This window comes from Apostichopus japonicus, chromosome 4, assembly GCF_037975245.1.
Source record: "Apostichopus japonicus isolate 1M-3 chromosome 4, ASM3797524v1, whole genome shotgun sequence".
NCBI lineage: Eukaryota > Metazoa > Echinodermata > Holothuroidea > Aspidochirotida > Stichopodidae > Apostichopus > Apostichopus japonicus.
The window spans coordinates 19918158-19937990 of NC_092564.1; the positions used below are offsets into that span (position 1 = coordinate 19918158).

The 19833-nt window shown below is 37.8% G+C and overlaps 2 protein-coding genes across 3 annotated transcripts in view; one reads left to right on the plus strand and one right to left on the minus strand.

Moving 5' to 3' along the window:
• LOC139966748 (WD repeat, SAM and U-box domain-containing protein 1-like) overlaps positions 1-4279 on the minus strand; it is a 15079-nt gene extending 10800 nt beyond the window's left edge. For both annotated transcript variants that reach the window (XM_071970080.1, XM_071970079.1), the window contains exons 1-3: positions 4151-4279; positions 2258-2736; positions 712-917 (exon numbers count right to left, since the gene is read on the minus strand). In XM_071970080.1, the coding sequence (XP_071826181.1) occupies positions 712-917; positions 2258-2655 (604 nt within the window). In that variant the 5' untranslated portion in view covers positions 2656-2736; positions 4151-4279. The remainder of the gene's footprint in view (positions 1-711; positions 918-2257; positions 2737-4150) is intronic.
• On the plus strand, positions 4230-19707 carry LOC139966750 (TELO2-interacting protein 2-like). Its single transcript, XM_071970081.1, has 10 exons — positions 4230-4370; positions 9138-9240; positions 10314-10559; positions 11929-12146; positions 12707-12775; positions 13396-13449; positions 14094-14405; positions 15012-15124; positions 15892-15983; positions 16984-19707. The coding sequence occupies exons 2-10, from the start codon at positions 9141-9143 to the stop codon at positions 17139-17141; spliced, it is 1362 nt and encodes a 453-aa protein (XP_071826182.1). The 5' UTR covers positions 4230-4370; positions 9138-9140; the 3' UTR covers positions 17142-19707.
• Positions 19708-19833: the final 126 nt, after the last annotated feature.

The following is a 19833-nucleotide window of genomic DNA, read 5'->3' on the forward strand; positions in this document are numbered from 1 at the left end:
TTCTTCTAATATTTAATGATTCAGACGAGATTCAGTCAATCTTACAAAACTATAGAAGACAAAGGCTTATCTATTATCTCACATTATTTTTCCATGTGACTGCACAGCTCAGCTACTGTGAGTCTTAACATTTACATTTTGTTAACATTAACCAGTATTTAATGTACACTTCATTCATAAACTAAAATTCAGATTTGCAAACAAATAACACAAGAAGAGACTAATAGTTTATGTCATGGCTTCATGGGGGTGAAATAGATTGTTTCTAGTGAGCATAAATATGCAGAATCATGTACTTGTACTTTACCCCAGAGGCAATAACCTCCTCACTGAAGTATATTAAAGAGGTCTCTTTGAGATGCTAATTGATTTGAGGCATTTTTGACTCACTTTTAGCAGTAGTAATTACCATTGGAAAATATCCAAATTTGCTTAACTTGAGGATACTAACACTTTCTGAATATGAGACTCGGTGGTTTATGTCATAACACATATAAATATACATCATTTGCTATTTTTTTTTATTATGAATATTGAGCAATCTGCCAGTTAACTATAAAATGTTGGGAAGTTTTAAAATAAACGGATATATATATATATAGTGTATAGTGAACAACATTTTACGAAGCATCTCTTCCACACAGGATACTGAATGTCACACTTTTTATTATTTAAAAAATATTCTCATAAATTATGATAAATTTTACAAACCTGCGGATCCAAATGTAGGAGAAATAGCTAGGCACGACATTCCTAGATCTTGGCACTCTGCAATGTAATAGATGGCTTTATTAGCATGTACATTCTGTGCCTGCCAGACTTTCAGATCGCCATTTCCCGAACCAGATACAATGTGCATATTGTCCGGTGTGTAGGAGAGACTCGAGACAAAATTTTCGTGGGCCATTTCAATAATCCTGTAGAAGGAAAAAGAGGAGGAGAAAAAGTCCAGAATGGTAACAAATCAGTGTTTTAAGAATTAAGACATGACCATACTCTTTCTTTCTCCTCATTCTATCGAGGAATAAGTGCGATGCTGAGATGACGTAATATTTTCAGTCTGTGGTGTGAGTGAGGGGAGAGATGGGGTGTAAACTTTGACATTAAGGGAGTTCAGAGGTTCAACAAGTTATCACATGGTCCTTTTGTCACCAAATTGGCTCCACAGTCAGAAAGCACAACTATATACAAGATGACGGAATCACAAATCCACTGAAGCTTCACCATTACAGAACAGTCATAGTTTTAAGGTTTATGTCTTGAGTTTAATATAGCTCCTAGCATGATCGGCAGCCGAACAGAGAAAAGGAGGCTTAGCTTTGCGAGAAAAATTAAATGCAAATTTTTGGCTCGCCTCATTATATCAGAAGGTGGTTGAAGATCTGAAGGTTTTTGTGAGGCACCACTAGCATGAGTCCAGTATGTACAGGGAAAATGTTATTCTCCGTTGACAGTTATCAATACTTTTTAACGAAAAGTAATACAAGTGCATTATGGGCTTTAAATAACAGTGTAACTTACTTAAAGTTAGCATAGTGGTTTACACTACTTGACCTCACTGCAAATTAAATGACTAGTTGTGTTCGAAATATGTATAATAAAACCATCATATCTGTTCTTTGTTTCTTCAGTTACATTGAACAATCCTCCAGGCTATTATTTTATGCATATTTTATATAAACTGCAGGTTTCTGTCAGGGACAGCTTAGGTGAATTAAGGTACTGTAAATTAAAACACAATGACTACTTATGTTACCCTGATTTGCTGTTTTTATTGTTCAAAAAGGTGACCTTTTGGTTTGAGAAATGAAGGGAACTGTAATTAGTAGCAAAAGCCCATTGATTGATATTTAATTTGACAAATCAATAAATATATATGCAAAAATGCAGTTTTGTCAAAAAGATTCAAGTACTTGAATCTGTGGTACAGAATGCAAAGAGGATCCATATTGCTGGACCTTTTGGGGTGACTTTGATTACTGGCTTAATCAAATGAAGAGTGAGAATAATGTTTTTTGAAATTGAAATTGAAAACTATTTATTTCCACTTCACCATAACATAAAGAAAGTGAACACATATTGTGAATATACAATATTCATACATTCCATAGGAATCAAACAATTGATATATACAAATGATGTGAAGTGGGGGAGACCTGGCAGAAGCAGAGCTTTGTGAATGTTCACTATCTTTCAAAGTTTGAGCCCCAATGACCAAGTTAAACCTTCTTTCGGCACCCTCTGATATACACCTTACCTGATCAGTTGTTTTGTAGCTATACTGAACACACAAATGGCATTATCGGTTGCTCCCGTCACCAGGTGCTGAGAATCGGGTGAGAAGCAGCAGATTTTGACGATGGACTTGCTGGGATGATACCAGACCTGAAGCGATTCTCCGTTCTTGGTATCCCAGAGAATAATCTTCCCATCCGTGGAGCAGGAGGCCAGCATAGTCCCAAATATACTGAACACACAGCAATTGACATAATAAGAATGTCCCAATAGGGGAGAAAATGAAAGTTCTTCAAAGTCTGGCAGGTTCCACAATCTGATCGCCTTGTCACCTGACCCAGTGGCGAGCATACTTGGTGAGAAAGCACATGAGTTGACATCATTACTGTGAGAGGCTAAAGTTTTCACTAAACTGGCCATTGTGGTTGGAATGTTTCAGGGAATCTTCTGACAATTATTTCCTAGCAATTCTCCTAAATCGACGTTAAAACTACAGCATATCTGAAGATTGAAGGAAAGTAAATGTATACAAAGCTTTTTGCTTTTCTGTATTTGCTACTTTACTATACATACACTTACAAACCTCAGGAACCATTGTGAGGTCAAACCTTGGCCACTAGATGCATGGATCTAGTGGCCAACTTGTACAACGACAATGCACCTTGCAAATTTGTGGTCAACAATATGAGACCAAACGAGGAAGCCAGTCAATTATTAGTATATGCTACGACAGTTACGCATCCTCTAAAAAATCTAACATTAAATGAAATGTATCTTCAGTTTCACTTCCCCATTAGCTGAGACTTGAATCGAAAAAGCCATCACACGTTCACATAACCAGTTCTTGGTAGGACCCACTCGGCCTCTTCAGTGAGACTGCTAAATTTCTTTTGGGTCCCAATTTCATTCATGTTGTGTTCATGATCGCGCAACAGGCACACTTGTTATGAATTACTGTACTTCATTGAGGGTGGAGTATGGTTGTCTTCATGGTTTCCTTCCCTCTGAAAGCAGTTTGTTCATGTAATTATGCCAAAAAAAAATAGCCTAGAGATCACATATTATTACTAAAGGGTTCACCAATTTGTACCACTTGCCAGACAAAACCCAAAATGGCCTAAGGTATGCTAGGCCTAGCCTATAGTATTATATGTATATTAACTCTAGGCCTCATTGTCAGTATCAAGGCATATTTTCATCATGCAATTGGTGAATTCTTTGATATGAAAGTGTTTCCATGCACAGGCAACTGTACAATGTAACCAAAGGCAAGAAAACTGTATTTTAGGATCATAATTTTCTGACGTTGAAATGATATTCAAGTGAAAAAAAATGGTAGGATACCATAAGATTACCAAAAATGGTAGGGCTACCCTCCAATCGTCCTAACTTTAAAATCCGTACCATATGAATGGGAAAGCTTACTTAGAATCGGCAGAATAACAACTGTACAATCCGGCTTGGTTTCTGTCTCCCAAATCAATAGAATTAGGGTTAGGAAGTAGGGTTAGGGGTTAGGAATTAGGGTTAGGAATTAGGGTTAGCTAGGGGTTAGGAATTAGGGCTAGCTAGGTAGTCGAATGGTACAGATTCTAAATTAGTACCCTCCAATCTTCCATGATATACCCTGACGTTTAAACTATCCAGTGTCAATTTCATGGTGACACGTTTGGGTTTAGCCTATCTAAGAACTATAAATGTTAGTGTTACTGTTGTTAGGCAATACTAAGTTAGGCTACTTAGCTTGTAAATTGTAAGGCTGCAGAGGCTGTAGACTACAATAGTGCTAGTATTAGCCTAGTACTAGTAGCCTATTGCAGATATTTGGCTTACTGTCCTTGTCATAGAAGAGAGGCCTAGTATGTTTGAGAATTTGTGCAACTTTTTAACATTGCAATTGTTACTGATTACTTACATTCTCACGCAGTGACTGCATCAAGGGATTTCATCACCACTAACATCATGTGCAAGTCGTTTCTTCTATTTACATGATGCGCTACACTTTATCGTTAACGTTAGGAGGCACAATCGCTATAGATATTGTCAATTCCGAATGACGTAATTTTAACTTACAGCGCCATCAGATTGTAAAGTTCAAAGCTGTATATGTGTTAGAGTCGATGCATTTCAAACATGTAAGTATATCCTGTTTTTGTTTGGTTATTATTACCATGCAGTAGAAATATGAGAAGTGTTAACTTTGATGAGCAGTAAAGGAAAAACATGATGTGACATAGATTACTTTCGTGAGGTTACCTTTATATGGTAGGCTGTATATTTCTTTCTCGCAAGCAGAGGAAGAAATGGGTTATGAAGGCTTTGCATTGGTAGCATTTCTGCGACATTGACTAATGGCCTAGGTGGGGCTTATTCGCAGGGCGGCCCTGCGAATAGCCGGACACAAACATATTATTCGCAGGGCGGCCCTGCGAATAGCCGGACAAAAGTAACTTATTCACTGGGCAGCCCTGCGAACAGCCGGACACAGACACCTTATTTGCAGGGCTGAATCATAAATTTAATGTGCAAATGCAATAAAGTTCTTCTTATGTCAGTCGGTTCAAAAACAATATTTTTCTAATAATTCATGACATTTAAAATGTAGCAGGAACTTTCTCCATCAACAAAAAAACCTGGAAAAAAACCTGGCAAAAACGGTGAATCTGATTCTGAAAGCCTGAAACTGAAAGACATGAAGGAACTTCAGTGCACAGGTCAAATGAATGATGAAACATCAAAAATGATGTCATCGAAAGCCAATAATAAACCTATTTTCAAAATCGTCACAGCCCTGCGAATAAGGTGTCGGTGTACGTTATTCGCCGGGCTGCCCTGCGAATAATCACTTCGAATGGCCTAACTGTAGATAATACTTAGAGGGTTTGTTCAAGTCAGAATGGCACTTATGATACGATACGATTTGTCTTGTAAATAGCTGTTTCCGCCGTCGGGCGCATTAGCGAGCCAGGTGCGAAAGGCCCTGGCCGGTAATATGAACTTTGTGGGCCGGGGCGGGGGAAACGTGGCTCAGTCAAGGATGACAGGAAAGGAGCATGTTTTAAGACAGGCGATGAGTGGTTCCAGGCTTCACAGGCTGGTCAGGTGATGGACATGGAAAGGACTCACAGGCTAGACGGACATCATGGAGGAGATGTTTCTATGGCGTTATGTCTGGAAACTGTGTAGGTTTAGCTCATTACTTATGTAGCTGCACTGGGTGTGTGCTGCATGATGGTATGTACAGTATGTCAGTTTACATGTAGACCAGGTGGACATAGTTCTGTATTCAATTCATTCCTTCTATCAATGGTATATTGTTATCATGCTTATGTTATGTAAATAGCTAGACCAGTGGTCTAGTTATTATTCTAGAATAAAGAAATAAATCAGAGCTTCACTGACCCTTGAGCAGAGTGTGCCCATGTTCTTATTCTGTATCTCCGGATTCTACAATGGTGCTTTCAGCAGGATTTCATTCCTAATTGATGTATCCATTGAGGTTAAGGCCTATGTGTCTTTATTTTGATGTATTATCCTAGAAGGACTGTGGTGCATTTTAGAAACTTTGCATTTTTGAGGTATCCAAGGGTCAATTGCAAGCTGTATAGTTAGTCAATACGAGATTTTGGGAAAGTCAGAAACTAAAACACCAAACAATATTGACATTGTTGTCTCATTTCTGTAACTCTGTATATTTGCGTACTGAAAACTTTGCACGACTGCATATATATTTGGTAAGCTGTGCATGGAAAAATAGGCCGTCACTTGCAAAACCAGCCCTGCAAAAGACAGCTGGATGGCTGGCTGCCTAAACCCCAGCGTACCTGGAGAAGTTACATTCTGCTGTAAAGAGCACATCAGAAACTTTCAGAGAGTAGGGTAGTCGGCTTAGTTAATTTTTAGGGTTTGGACAACTCCTACAGATAGATTGGCATCTTTATTCGTTGTTTCTCAGCCTCTGGAGGGTAGTACAAGTCGTAATTACCATTCATGTATTGATGATATTGTAGTGCATTAGTTCACCGTCCAGGAACATTTTGAAGATCTGCATAAAGTTTTGGAGTGTCTTAGGGGTGCAGGTCTCACGGTAAATCTGGCTAAATGTTATCTCGTGTATAAGGAAGTAAAGTTTTCGGGGTCTGTTATTAATGGAGACGGGCCGGCATTAATTTGGATCCTTCTAGAAGTGAAGCAGTTGAGAATTTCCCTTCACCAACAAACAAGAAAGCACTTTAGCGGTTTTTGGGCTTGAGTGGTTGCCATTGGGTGGTGTTCTAAATTCATTCCAACTTATACAACGCTCGTGGAACCTCTTCACAAATTGCGGAGGAGAGATAAAAGATGGGATTGGTCGGTGGATTGCCAATATTCATTTAAGCAGCTTAAGGAGGAGATAGCCCGGGCTGTATCTCTCAGTATTCCTGATTGTGGTAGGCCATTTGAAGTCCATACTGATGCTAGTGGTGTGGGGTAGCATTAATGCAAGTCAACCGTGTAGGTGAGCTTCAAGTTGTAGCATTTGCTTCTCGGGCATTGAGCAGTGCAGAGAGAAATTATTCGGCTACAGAACTGGACTGTTTAGCTGTTGTTTGGGCATTGGGAGATGGCATCCTTATTTGGAGTGTTCAAACACTGTCGTATATGGACCATCAAGCCTTAGAGTGGATTCTGTGTGAAAAGGCATTAATAAGAAGACTAATGAGGTGGGCTCTGAGACTTCAGTTATTTGATCATATCATTCATTATAGACTGGGATCTCAAAATCATGCCCCTGATACACAGAGCAGTGATTGCTGTGGTTAATTATGACCAAAATGTATGTTTTCATCTGAATTGCAAAGTGGATCCTTCGCCATTTTGGATCCAGTGTGAGAATTGTGATAGGTGGTTTCATTGGGGATCTCTGGTTCTGAGCAAAGAGGTAGTTGAGAAAATGGACAACTATCACTGTGCTGAGTGTTTTTGGGGGCTCCCACATGCAGCATTAGCTTTAAGTGAGGAGTGTATAGAACCTAGCATAAATGGTTGTGTCCTTCCGAATGCGAATCAGTTCCTTCTGAAACAACAAGATGATACAAGGTTGTTAGTCTATGATGCAATGCTTAATAGCAGGGTAGTGTTAGGAAGTAAGGAAACCGGTATCTACAATAATGGAGAAGATTTGGTGGAAGAGTACGAAATCTTCTGTTGAGAAGCTTATCAAACCTTGTAGGATTTACCAGTTGACTAAACCGTTGTATCAGAAATCATCAGGGTATATGCAGGCTACTGTGAGCAGGTGTCCATTCTGGCTCTGGAACTTTTGGGCCCGTTCCCAAAGAATGCAATTTGTATATTGTTGTAATGACAGATCATTTTTCAAGATTTTCTTTCTTAGTTACTATCAGATGGGCAACTGGCAAAGTTTTAGCTGCGGTAATTGGACAGTTATTTTGTACTTGGGGGGCCTTGCAATACTTAACTCTCTGACAATGGGCCACAAATGATTTCGCAGCAGGTGGCCCAAGTGTGCATTTGCTGGGGTGTACAGAGGTCATTTATTAGCTCCTATCACCCTCAGGCCAATTGGGTGCAGAGGATTATAGAAACTTCTAAGTTTCTATGTTGTGTTGTTTTGTTAATTGGTAATCCTGCAGAGTGGGATATGTTGGTTCCAGAGTTTATGTTTGCCCTTTTATTCTTATGTACATGATTTCAGAAGTAAGTCAGAGCTTCACTGACCCTTGAGCAGAGTGTGCACATGTTCTTATTCCGTTTTTGTGTTCGAAGTCATTACTCTTCTCATGCCCTAGGACTCAACAACTGTTGACTGTCTTCTGGTAGATGGGGGTCCCTAATTTCCAAATCTAGGCCAGTGAAGGGGTCACATCCAGGACATAAGGTGTCTGTTTTAGTTGGTGAATTGGTGTATCTGGTGTTTAGAAACTGCAACTCTGTAAAGGAATTTATCTCTGTAATAGTTGGTTTAGGCTCATGTTGACTGTTAAGAATTTAAAGAATAGGGGTGATGCTGTGATTTGTAGTTGTGAAGAAAGCGATGACTTAATTTTGAAGCTGGTATTGCAGTGTGACAGGAAGTTGGTGATCCATCTTGTTAGTTTGGTTTGTAGGTTGTATTTTCTTAGTTTCAGTAAGAGCCCTTCGTGCCACATCCTGTCGATGGCCTTTTCTGCATCGAAGAAAACTGCAATAGTGTGGTGACTTTTGGTTCTGTGAGTTGTTGTGTATTGTAGGAAGTGGAAGAGTTGATCTGTTGTGCTTCTGTTGCGGCGAAATCCTGCCGGGCTGTCAGGGATGATGTTGTGATCTTCAATGAACTTGGAGAGACGACTGACATTTTCCGTGGACTGGAAGGAGGCTGATCGGTCTGCAGATGCCTGGGTGTTTGTGATCCTTGCCCGGTTTCGGAACTACGATGGTGGTGGCTGACTTCCAGATCTTTGGAATGTGCCCGATCTTGAATGAGGCTTTTTTCAGCATACTGAGTGCGTCGAAGAGTATTGGTGGGGTTGTTTTAAGGTGTAGATGCTGGATACCATCTTGGCCTGGTGATGTGTTGGATGCATGTTTCAGTAGAATGGCACTTCTGAAGGAGTCGGATTTAAAAGATATTAAATGGCAATATGTTTTTATCTGTCTGTCCTGTGCATCAGAGCATTTGATTTGTTTGGCGAGGATTACAGAGGGGGTGCAAAGTTTTAATACTAGGTAGGTCAAAGGTCATTTAGGCCTAAGTTTTTATCCTTTCTTGGACCAATTAGACTATGCACAGAATTATGAAATTTGTTCTGGATACTGTCGTAAATGTCAAGTTTCTAAAATATCAGACAAAAAATTCTCCTTCGTTTAGCTTATCAAGCAAGACAACTCAATGTGATAGAATTTCTTTTCATAACTAATAGTAAATGGAGTTTGGTGAAGATTCTATCAAGAAGATTACCAGAGATGTGTTAGAAGCTGCTACTGGGGGATTTGTGGCCCAGGCAGAGGCAGGCTTTGAGGATGGTAAGTTAATCTGTGCTTATTTTTACATGTTTCCTGATATAAAATATGTTGTTGAAGCTTTTGGCCCAGTGTTAGGCAGTCTACATTGTACAGTATAGTGATTGCTCCCAATTTTTATTTGGGTCCCAAGTTTTTCACCTTGTATAATCACCTAAACTTAAAAGTGTATTCATTCCAAGCAATTCATAACATGCATACATGTGCATGCACAGAGACAAAAAGGGTGACAATCTTCCAGACCTGTGAGGAAATGTAGTGTAAATGGTCACATTTCCCTCATTAGTGAAAGTAAACATTTGTCATAAAATTCAATGTTATCTTTCAAAGGCCCACCAAAGTATTCTCAAAGACTAAAACATATCTTCATGGTTTGAAGGCAGGTTGTTCACTCTCTAATATTCTCAAAGCACAAATAGTTCCACATGGTGACGAAGACTGTGACCATTTGCTAAACAAGAAGTGAATCAGACTGTTATTATTGAGACATACTTTAATCAACAAACTGGCAAAATCTGTCGTGAACGTATTTTCTCACTGTACAAAATGATATTATACGTACACAAAATGACCAGTGGTAAACATATTTTGTGATCAAAAGCATTATTCTCCTGAACATTGGAATGCTAAAGTGAACGACTTTGGGATAGTCCATGATGTTACGTGTATGTATGAATGTATTTTTAGATCCTCCTGCAAGCAGAAACTCGCGAAGAAGCCATCATTGGCTCATCAAAGCCGCAAGCTGACCGAAGTCAGTCTCTTAGATTCATATTTAACGTCCATGATTATGAATTTTCAATTGTCAACAACTCTCTAACTGGACGACATACATTAATCTTGGAGTGACTCGAACTCGGGACCTTATGATCGAAAGGCACCGGTGTTAACCACTGAGCTAACACTCCGATACATGTTCCACAGTAGAGATGAGGAATTGTTGATAGTTACTTCAACTGTGACAGTGTGATAGTGATGACAGTGATGATAGTGTGACAGTGTTTGTTGACAGTGTAGTAGAGACAAACTACTGGCACTTTGACCTAGTCTATAAAATTTTTACTCATTTTCACCAGCTTTCAGTGAAGAATTCATAAGCAGAGCCCAGGAGAATGGCCTAGCAGCTCTTAAGCAAGTTTATAAAATTTACAGAGAGAATGGAATCTGTAGTGAGGGCTCGACGCCTCTGTCAAACACTTCCGAGCGTCAAAAGTTCACCAGGAAAGTTTTGACTGGTACCTGTGGTGTATGCGCCATTTTGTGTGCTTCTTACCATGGCAACCATGACTGGTCTAACAAGTCCTGCCAGAAAATGTCCAGAGGTGAGTAAAATTGTCAGTTTGAATCCATACATTGAAATAAATAGCTTCCTCATAGCAATAAAAGACCAAAGTCGTTTAGAGAGGGGTGAGGGGTCAAGTTTGTATTATTAGTTTTTTGAATGCTTGAAAGGAAAATGGAGGAATACAAAGATAATAATAGAAACATAATAATAAATGTAAGATATATTCGCCCTTTTAAGTATCAGTATCAAGGACCTAAATTAGTCATATGGTTTAGTTAAGTATTTCCCAAGCCAGAAGATACTCATTTTGAAACCCTCTCAATGTAATGCATAATGTGAGTGAACACTGGCTTATACCAAGCCTTCTCTTTTTGATGAGTGTTCTGAGAGTTTACAAGTCAGGCCAGTAATCGTCGCACCAACTTCCTGCTCCCGGGATTGCCAATAAACTTCCCATCCAACAGACAAGAGTTTACCTCAGTACCTGACCATAATTACTAATACAAGTACTAAGGCACATCATCACTGAAATGCAGCTATGGTGAACAATGTTGTTTTGAAACCATTGAAAGAATGGAACTAAACTCAGTTCCAAATTTTTAAACTATAAAATTAGAAAAACCAAATTCCATGGAATAATCTGCAAACATTGCAAATCGGCAATTTTGAAACGGAGAAGTCTGGTTCCTGGTAAAAGATTTGAACCAGGTACCTAATGATTGTGGGGCTGACACTTTGACCGATACACTACGTCTTTGCCTTGTTTCTTGTGATAGCAGATTAAGTATTTTATGGGTGACTATTTTGCATTCGTTGTCGTAGGCAAACATGCAGAGATGTTCTCAGACAGCACTTGTTATCCCATAGACAATACAAACTTTGTGCAAAGGTTGATTGTCCAACAGACTTGCATATATGTAGAGTGCTTTGACAACAAGCACAGTACTTTCCTCACTCCCTCAGGCAACCTCAGCATAGTATTGCTTGTCCAAAAAAAACAAAATCAAATCAAATTTAATCAGAAAACTGTACAACCTGTAACACTTGTGTATGAATTTACTTACTAACCTTATAAAGAAAGGCCTGACTAAATGTACTTAACTTCATTCTACCTGATTTCAAAGAATACAGTTTACAAAAGAACCCTCTTATATGGTTATCTCATGGACAGTGTAAACTTTTTGCAAAGGGAGTAGTTGGTTGTCCATCAAAATTGCACATGTACGAGTGCTTTGACATCAAGCACAACACTCTTTGTCCCTCAAACAAACTCAAGGAAAGGCCTCACTAAATCTACTATAACAGGATGAATTTTTATCTGACATGAAAGAACACTGTTACAACAGTCTCGCTCCCACTCCTCTCACCCCTACTTTTAAGTCTCTCCTCTTTACCATCCTGTTTAGATCTTCTTGATGTAATTCTTGGAGCCTCATCTAGTCCCTCCATTTTTCGTCTCCTCTGCGGTTACTCAGAAGTAGAGGAGCCTCCTGACGACCTTGTCTTTCAGGATGGCATCTTCGGGGCTGCATTCCAGTTATTGAAAACGAGGATGAACAAAACTAATTGGAAGAAAGAACCGGCTAGTCGACAAGTATTCTGGTGGTTCCTCTCCCACATGAAGGTAGATACTAACGTCAGAAGATCAGAAGTACATGACTAAGTGATTTATGTTACTGGTTGGGCATTTATTAAAGACAGTTAATGTTTCTCTAACGTCTTCAGTTCAAGAACTTTGCTAGAATCACTGCTAGATAGCTTGTCAAGTTTTTATCAGTTAATTCTCATGTTATTAGTCTTTTTTCACTCCACAAGATATTTTACATGCAAATTTCATGGATGTATGTGGTTGACACTCTCCAGTTGAGTTCATAGTTATTTCCTAAGCTATTTCTGTTTCTACCTGACATGGACATGCACAGTGGAGATTAAAACTAGACCTATACATATCAAGTCTTCTCATAGACATACATGGCTTTGCGATGGACACTATGAATTATGTTTATTATGAAATTCTGTTGCGAGAAAATGAAAAAAAAAGGACTAACACGGAATTTGGAAAAAGGGGCAAATATATCAATTTCAAGTTAAGTTTAAAGGACATTGTATGAAGTCATACTGTAGATAGGGAGAGGTCATACTACATATCTTTTAACTTGTGTCTCTTTCTTGCGTCAATAACAGCATCCTTTTGTTGGTGAACATTTGAATTCTCTGCTGCCACCTGCACTGCTCTTTGTTGATGATTATCACGTAAGTAGCGAATAGGCCTATGAGACTTTACAACAAAACTAGAAGTACTTGTTAAGGCCTGGAAGAAATTTTGCTCCTTCACCATCTCCCCCCCTCCCCCACTCCCACCCTACAACCATTGGGTTGGTTGTCATCTCTATCTGTGACAGAAATATCCAGGTTCAAAGCTTTTTATCTGACTTGAGACAACATGAGCTAAGGTGGAAAGGGTCTTGGGTTTGTGAATGGATATACTATACAAGCAATTGATGCAAATGGTACTAGTGAAATATACATTATGCACATGGTATGTCAACAACAATAACAACAACAAGAATAGATTGATGCAAGTCACAGTCGCAAGAGCTAAAGTAACTTCACATTTGCATTGAAACTAGAGGTCAGCGGTGGTCTTTAAGATGGTAAAAGTTTTGATGATCAGTGTTATACATATATAATTCTAAGATTACATACAGTTGAACAGCCATTGAAATAAAAAGAAACGTTTTAGCTTTCTTAAGTTTTGGTATAGTTTCGATTTTATAAAGCAACTGAAATTTGATATTTTTAGAGAAAAGAGCTGACTGTTTCTGAGAAATTTGTATCATTTTTGCCTTGTTTTTGTTTCCTTGCTTTTACAGCCCACAAACAAGTTATTAGGAATAAGATGTCTACAACATATTGTCAATGAAGTGGTAAGTGTTATTAGTCAAAACGCTTCTTAATTTCACAAGGGGTTGGGTTTCCCATACTTTAGCGTTTTACAAGTGTTAGTTTAGGGTACACACTTTGATATATTTCATGGCATCCACTGTCATTTGCAGAGATTAATAAGGATATGGGATAGCTGGATTAGGACTTTTGGAGGGAACCAGTACAAACAACAATTTAATTTGACATTAAATTATAGAAATCAGGTATCATGTTGAAGTATATTACAGTTGCTTCAGGGATGCATTAGAAATTGGAAATGATGTGTAACAGTTTGCAGGGTTGTCAGAGTTTCATCCCATGCCTTCATAAAAAATATTTTGAAAAACCATCAGGTAAACTATCCTCTGTGTTTACCTTGACATTTCTGGATCCAACAGAGTTAGAGATCATGTTATTTGTTAACAGTTTGGGAGAGGGACCTTCAAAGAACTTTAAATTGACATTTAATTACAGAGAAATCAGATATCACATTGATTTATTCTCAATCTATGTCAGGGAGTCAAAAGAAAATCTGAAATTTTGCAAACCCATTTTCAGATCTTCCAAGCTAATAATTTCCAATTTTCTTCTTCTTTTTGGTACCATATCGTGTAATTTATTCCTTGTGTGTACCTTTATCATGCAGGATCCAACAGAGTTGAGATGGTATGGCAGAAGTGAAGTGATTTATGAGGCGTTGGAGCCCCTCCTTTACCAGCAAGAGGGTGCATTGATGAGAGAGCTGCTCCCATGTCTACTCAGTACCCTGGCCGTCTCGGAGCGGAAACAGAAGGGGGACGGCAACTCCCCCGGGAGACCGAATCGATACGACAAAGTCTTCCAAATAATCTTATGCAATATGGAAGGAGAGCAAAAGTTGGCTTTGAGGCGAGAGTTTGCCAAATTCTTACCAAATCTCATTAAGGTGATGAAAATCACTGTACTGAGGCACATGAAAGTGAGTACAACCAAAAAGGAATGACACCCCCCTCTCCTCCGGCCCCACCCTCATGCACACACACACACACACACACACCGACAAGTCATGGCGTAGGAATCTTTGATTATCTAAAACAATTTTCATCTCATTCCTTCGTTGATGATATGTCGCTCATCTGGTATTTGTCAGAATGGTACTCTTAAAATTTAACTTGATTTCACAAAATTCAAACATTTTGTAACAAAACATTTCCTTTGGATGTGACTCTTCCCTTTTGATCCAAAAAACAAATGCAGCAAATGTTAAAACTATTCTGTCAAAGGACAATCCCTTTTAGATGAAGAATAGAAAGGTTACGATATATGTGAGGCAGAGTTTGAAGGGACAAAACCCCAAATCCCATGTTCACACTCTACTATACCTTATAAGTGTTTATGTCAAAAGTACTTCTGTTTTTTTTCCTTTTCTTTTTTTGTTCACTGTGAACACTTGACTGGGAGTAAACACTGAGTACTTAGGTGATAGAATATTTACTTTGCTAATCATTTGTAGAAAATGCAATCTTGTATTAAGTCCCTACCCTATTTCGGATCATAAATTGGTTCATCTTTGTTACTTCTTCAGAGACTTTTACGAGTTATAGTCACTTATATGGAAGTGAGTGACGGTAAGGAAGAAATATCACGGTCAGAGATCCTCGAGGCTTTGAAGGTGACCATCATAGAAACATGGCCGAGGTGAGTGACATAAGAAGATATGCATACAACTGATATTGTTTTGTTTCTTTAAACTAAATCTTTCTATTTCTTAGATTAATGTAAGGAGAAGCCAACTCAAATACAGTACGTAAATAATTGCTTTCGCTTGAACAACAAATTACAACGAGAAATCGTCATTTTATTTGATAGTTGTTATGGAGAATGGTTTTAAGTGTTCATTACAATGATATTGAAGTAACTTGAGCAACTTTAAAAAAATGACATCACAGAGTCACTAGTGCTTGATTTTTTAAGTTATTTGTCGTATACATTTCTTGGTCAGTTTCTTTCACAGAAGTGGTATTTTCAAACATTGGTGCAAACGTTTGGGATTTTGGTGTTACCTAACACTGTCATTGTTTCCAGCACCAACATAGGGTACTGTCTGCGAGTTGGCAGTGCAAATATTTTCATGGTCGTCAGAGACAACCAAATTTCTTGGACAACCAAAATCAGTTTTGTTTGGAGATCATCCCGGGGAAGAGTAGTTGTTTACATCAAATTCAGATTGCATTGTAACTAGATACCCCCAAAATACATAAAGTGATAAATAGTTTATCACCCTCCATTACTTTGTAGACCTGTACTAAACTTAAACCAACAATAGTGGTAGGCCTAGGATCCACCTTATGAGGAGTTTTACTGGCCCATTACATAAACCTTCATTCATCTAAATATGGTTGACTGTGTCTTGTTGTAGATATGACTCTATTAATTTAAATTCTTTTCAAACTTTCTTTTTTCAGGATTCCAGCTCATTCTGTTCAGCTGACTAAAGTTCTCTTGATATTACTGTCTGACATCTCTTCAATCCATTCATTCAATATAACCAGCACCGGTAATTTGTGTTATGTTTTATATCAAATATCATTTATTTTTAATTACAATAAATTGCATACTTTAGATTCCTTAACTTCCCCATTCCCTCTTCCCTGTCAAATTAGGTACAGAGGCTCTGATGGTTCTGTCCATGCTTTGGTGGAACACTTTTGCCGAAGATCATACAGTTTTTTGTTGAATTGATTTACTGCAATGAGAATAATTGACAACAGAAAGACTTATAAAATCACATCATGCAAAACCACTGGGATGCAGACTGGCTAAGTAGAAAAGTACAAATTGTTGGGTGAGGTGTGGGGGGGGGAGGGGACAAGGAGAATAAACTATTCCTATAAAACAGCATATTTTGTCGGTATATTTACAAATTTTTGTGTAACTTAGATTTAGCTAGATTTAGCTTTTGTTAGTGAAAGGAAACCTTTTGCTCGAATCGATCCAATTGCATTTCCAGTTTGCTGAGCCCTCTAATTTTGAAAATATCATATTATACATAAATATGTATAGTTTGAGAAAGTCGGTAAAACAAGATACTCATTAGTAATAGAAGCAAGGCTTTCTTAGAGTATGATCAACTGTTACATCTAAAAGCTAATCGATACGTTTTTATAAAGTTTTTGTTTTCTAACACTAATTTTCACTGTATGAGTTCTATGAATTATATCGTATAAATTTGGCTACATCCCCGACATTGACTGCTATACCAACCGATTGTGATGTTTCGACAAAAGATATAAGATTGACCAAAATCATATGAATTGTTGAATACGTAGTTCAAGTGAATCTCATGAAAAGCAGAATACGATTTTGAATGTACTACCATCTTGCTTCACCGAAACCATACTGTAGCAGGTTTCTGAGTGTGTTATCATCATGTAACACAATGTTTATTGCATTTCTGAGGTTAACAGATTTAACATTCTTGTACTATGTAATCTTAAAGCTGTCATTATATCACATCAAATTCATACCCCATCTTTATTTTATTTTCCCCAAACTAGCCAGAGAAAATCTTAGAAAGAATGTCGAGGAATGTCTCAGACTACTGCAACAGTGTGACGAAGGAACAGTGCAACCAGCTTTGAGAGGAATTTTAGAAACCTCTGCTCTGAACCAGTTTGTGAGGGAATCACTTGAGAGAGTGCTCGAGAATGGGTGACAGTGGAGTGCTGCCATCCAGAGACCCTCCCATATAGAAGAAAAAAGGGAAGCTCAGACCCAAACTTTTAAATGAGACTGCAAAACTTCAGGTTATTACCAACTATCACTGTTCAATGGGGCTAAGTTGGATAGTAAATTTTTGCCATTTATGATGAATGTTCACACATATTTGGTTTCCTTTCTACCTAAGAGATCTGTATAGTTAATGAGCTCTTAACATTGTTTTGCAACCCATTTCATCCAGTAGAGAAAATTTTGTGTCCCACCAATTTAATTTAATGTATTATCATTTCCTATGCAAATAGTTGAGCTATTGCAGGCCTGTATGGCCAAGAAGTCTGATTTTGGAAGGTTTAAGGAGGTACATGTTACTCATACACTGCGACTTGCGATGTTTTTGTAAACATGATGGTGGGGCGAGGGGAGGGTGGCAGATTAGTCTGCATAGAGTAAGGTCACTGCCACCTCTGTGCCCCTCATGTGTTATAGCTAATTAGATTATCCATTGGTGTGAGTTTCATGGACAAAATGAAGAGTTCATGTAGTTTGAGACTTTTACGGTGATTTAATGGTCTACGGACACCTATGAGCAACATCGTCATAATCACTCTAACAGGCATCAGAAGTCATGAAAATAACTGCAACTCCCATCAAAATCCATCAAAGATTGACCACTTTACAAGTCATTTCTAAATTCTAGTTTTATTTATGAATAAACATAAGCTAATTATGCACATTGTTGATGTAAAGGGAGCGACTACTTAATTTTCTGTTTATGTTATTTCCTTTGTTTTTACAACCTTTATTTCAAGGACACTGAAGTGTCCGTAGTACTTTAACAGTCAAGCATGGTGCAATGATCAGAGCGTGGCATATTCAAAACAAAGTTTTTTCCTGTGAACAGAGGAGCACAGATTTACTGTACAAGGGTTACTCTTTATATGACATCAAAAGGAGAGACTCATAGATTTACTGTAAATTAAAGCTTTTATTGCTCTTTGGTGAAAGATGAATTCTTACGTCATATAATATGATGATCGGTACTAATAAATTGTTACTGTATAAAACAGTTGATGACAAGCAAAAGTTTACATGAATTCAAATAATTTCAAAGTTTTCTGATTGTGTTATATAAGTACAAACATTTACAACGGTATATATATGATAATCCAGTCTGCACTTCATGCAATATTGAATTTTTTGTTCTGATGAGAGGAAAGCATAAATTTAAAAAGTGAATACAATACAGATCATAATCAAAGAACTATGGTGAGAAATTTTTCAAGTTTATCATATTGGTCTTCTAAAGAGAAGCAATCTATTTTTTTTTTTTTTTCCTGATGAAATATGATTTCAATTATCTGTCCAGCTGAATGTTTCTTTGGGTAAATGGATGAGGTGATAAATGTAAATGATTTAAGAATACCATGAATGTGAGAAATACAAACTAGTTAAGCTTTGCAAATAACCAATTGAATGTCGATATTGTTATGGATCATCGTGGCAATTGTACGTCAACAATATTTTGCAAAACTTTGGCAGAAATGATATCCTAGTCTGTGAAATCAGAAATGAACTACCAATTCAACTTTAACTGAAAATAAGTTGATGTTGCCACCAATGATCTTAATGAATACGTACAGACATTAATGAATGTCAATGATATTGTATGTGTACATGTGACCCAGTTATCTCACAGGTACCTCATCCATAATATGTTGTTTATCAATAAATCTTTATTACAAAAAAATTACATATTTGTGAGACTTCTTGGAAAGAAAATAGTAAATTTACAATGAATGTCATGAAAGCTGCTATAATTCTTAATTTAACAATCAGCAAAAACATTTTTAATGTTAAAAATGAAAGATTTAAACAAATTTGTCTTTATCACTCATAGGTGAGAGCCCTTACTAACTTTTACTGTTTAGACAGATTTCTGTTTGCTTCATTTTAATAGTACAAATAAAAATTGAAACACTGTGAAGGTCGGTTGCATTTCTTAGGGCATAGGTGATGGGGACTCTTGTGGGCAAAGATGAAATAATGACCCACTCTCCTTCACAATATATATATAAAGATAAGAGTGAGCAAATTTGTTTTTACTGTTAAGAAGCCTTCTCTTGGCCTGCCATCCCCCTCCAGGCAGCAAACTTGACCACTACAAATATGATTGCAGTGTGATTACCTCCAGCTTATTTGTTGTACCACCCATCCATTATAGATATACAATCCAACATTTCTGCAAAGGAAAGATATCTCTGCAAGAGGTACTTCAAAACATTGTTGTTCCTTCAGAAGACCAGCATGAACCCCACCCAACCCCCCTCCACCCCACATATAAACAAATTCCAGATTTACTGCAAAAGTAGCTGCAGCGACTTGCGTAGAGGACTTGTAAATTGGCCTAAGTAAAATAGCTCTTTACAAGAGGAATTTCACAACATTACTGTTTCTTCAGAACATGCAGAAAGAACTTGTTTGGTAATGAAATAAGAGGTAGATTTGGCTAACATGTACTCTGCTCCTCCGACACCCACTGGCTTACCACCACTACTTCAAAAGGAAATAATGAAATAGCAAATTTATGATACTTCCATAGGTGACAGAATTTTGAGGTAATATCAAAAAAATTAAGTGCTTTATTTGGCAGATGGAAGAGAGACGGGTGCCTCTCCAAATCTCTGCTG

Bases quoted from the DNA above. Each gene is read 5' to 3' on its own strand.
- LOC139966750 (XM_071970081.1), top strand. From the start codon at position 9,141: ATGGAGTTTGGTGAAGATTCTATCAAGAAGATTACCAGAGATGTGTTA. The intron at 10,560-11,928 runs GTGAGTAAAATT...CATCCTGTTTAG, and splicing joins CTGCCAGAAAATGTCCAGAG to ATCTTCTTGATGTAATTCTT. The intron at 12,776-13,395 runs GTAAGTAGCGAA...TTGCTTTTACAG, and splicing joins TCTTTGTTGATGATTATCAC to CCCACAAACAAGTTATTAGG.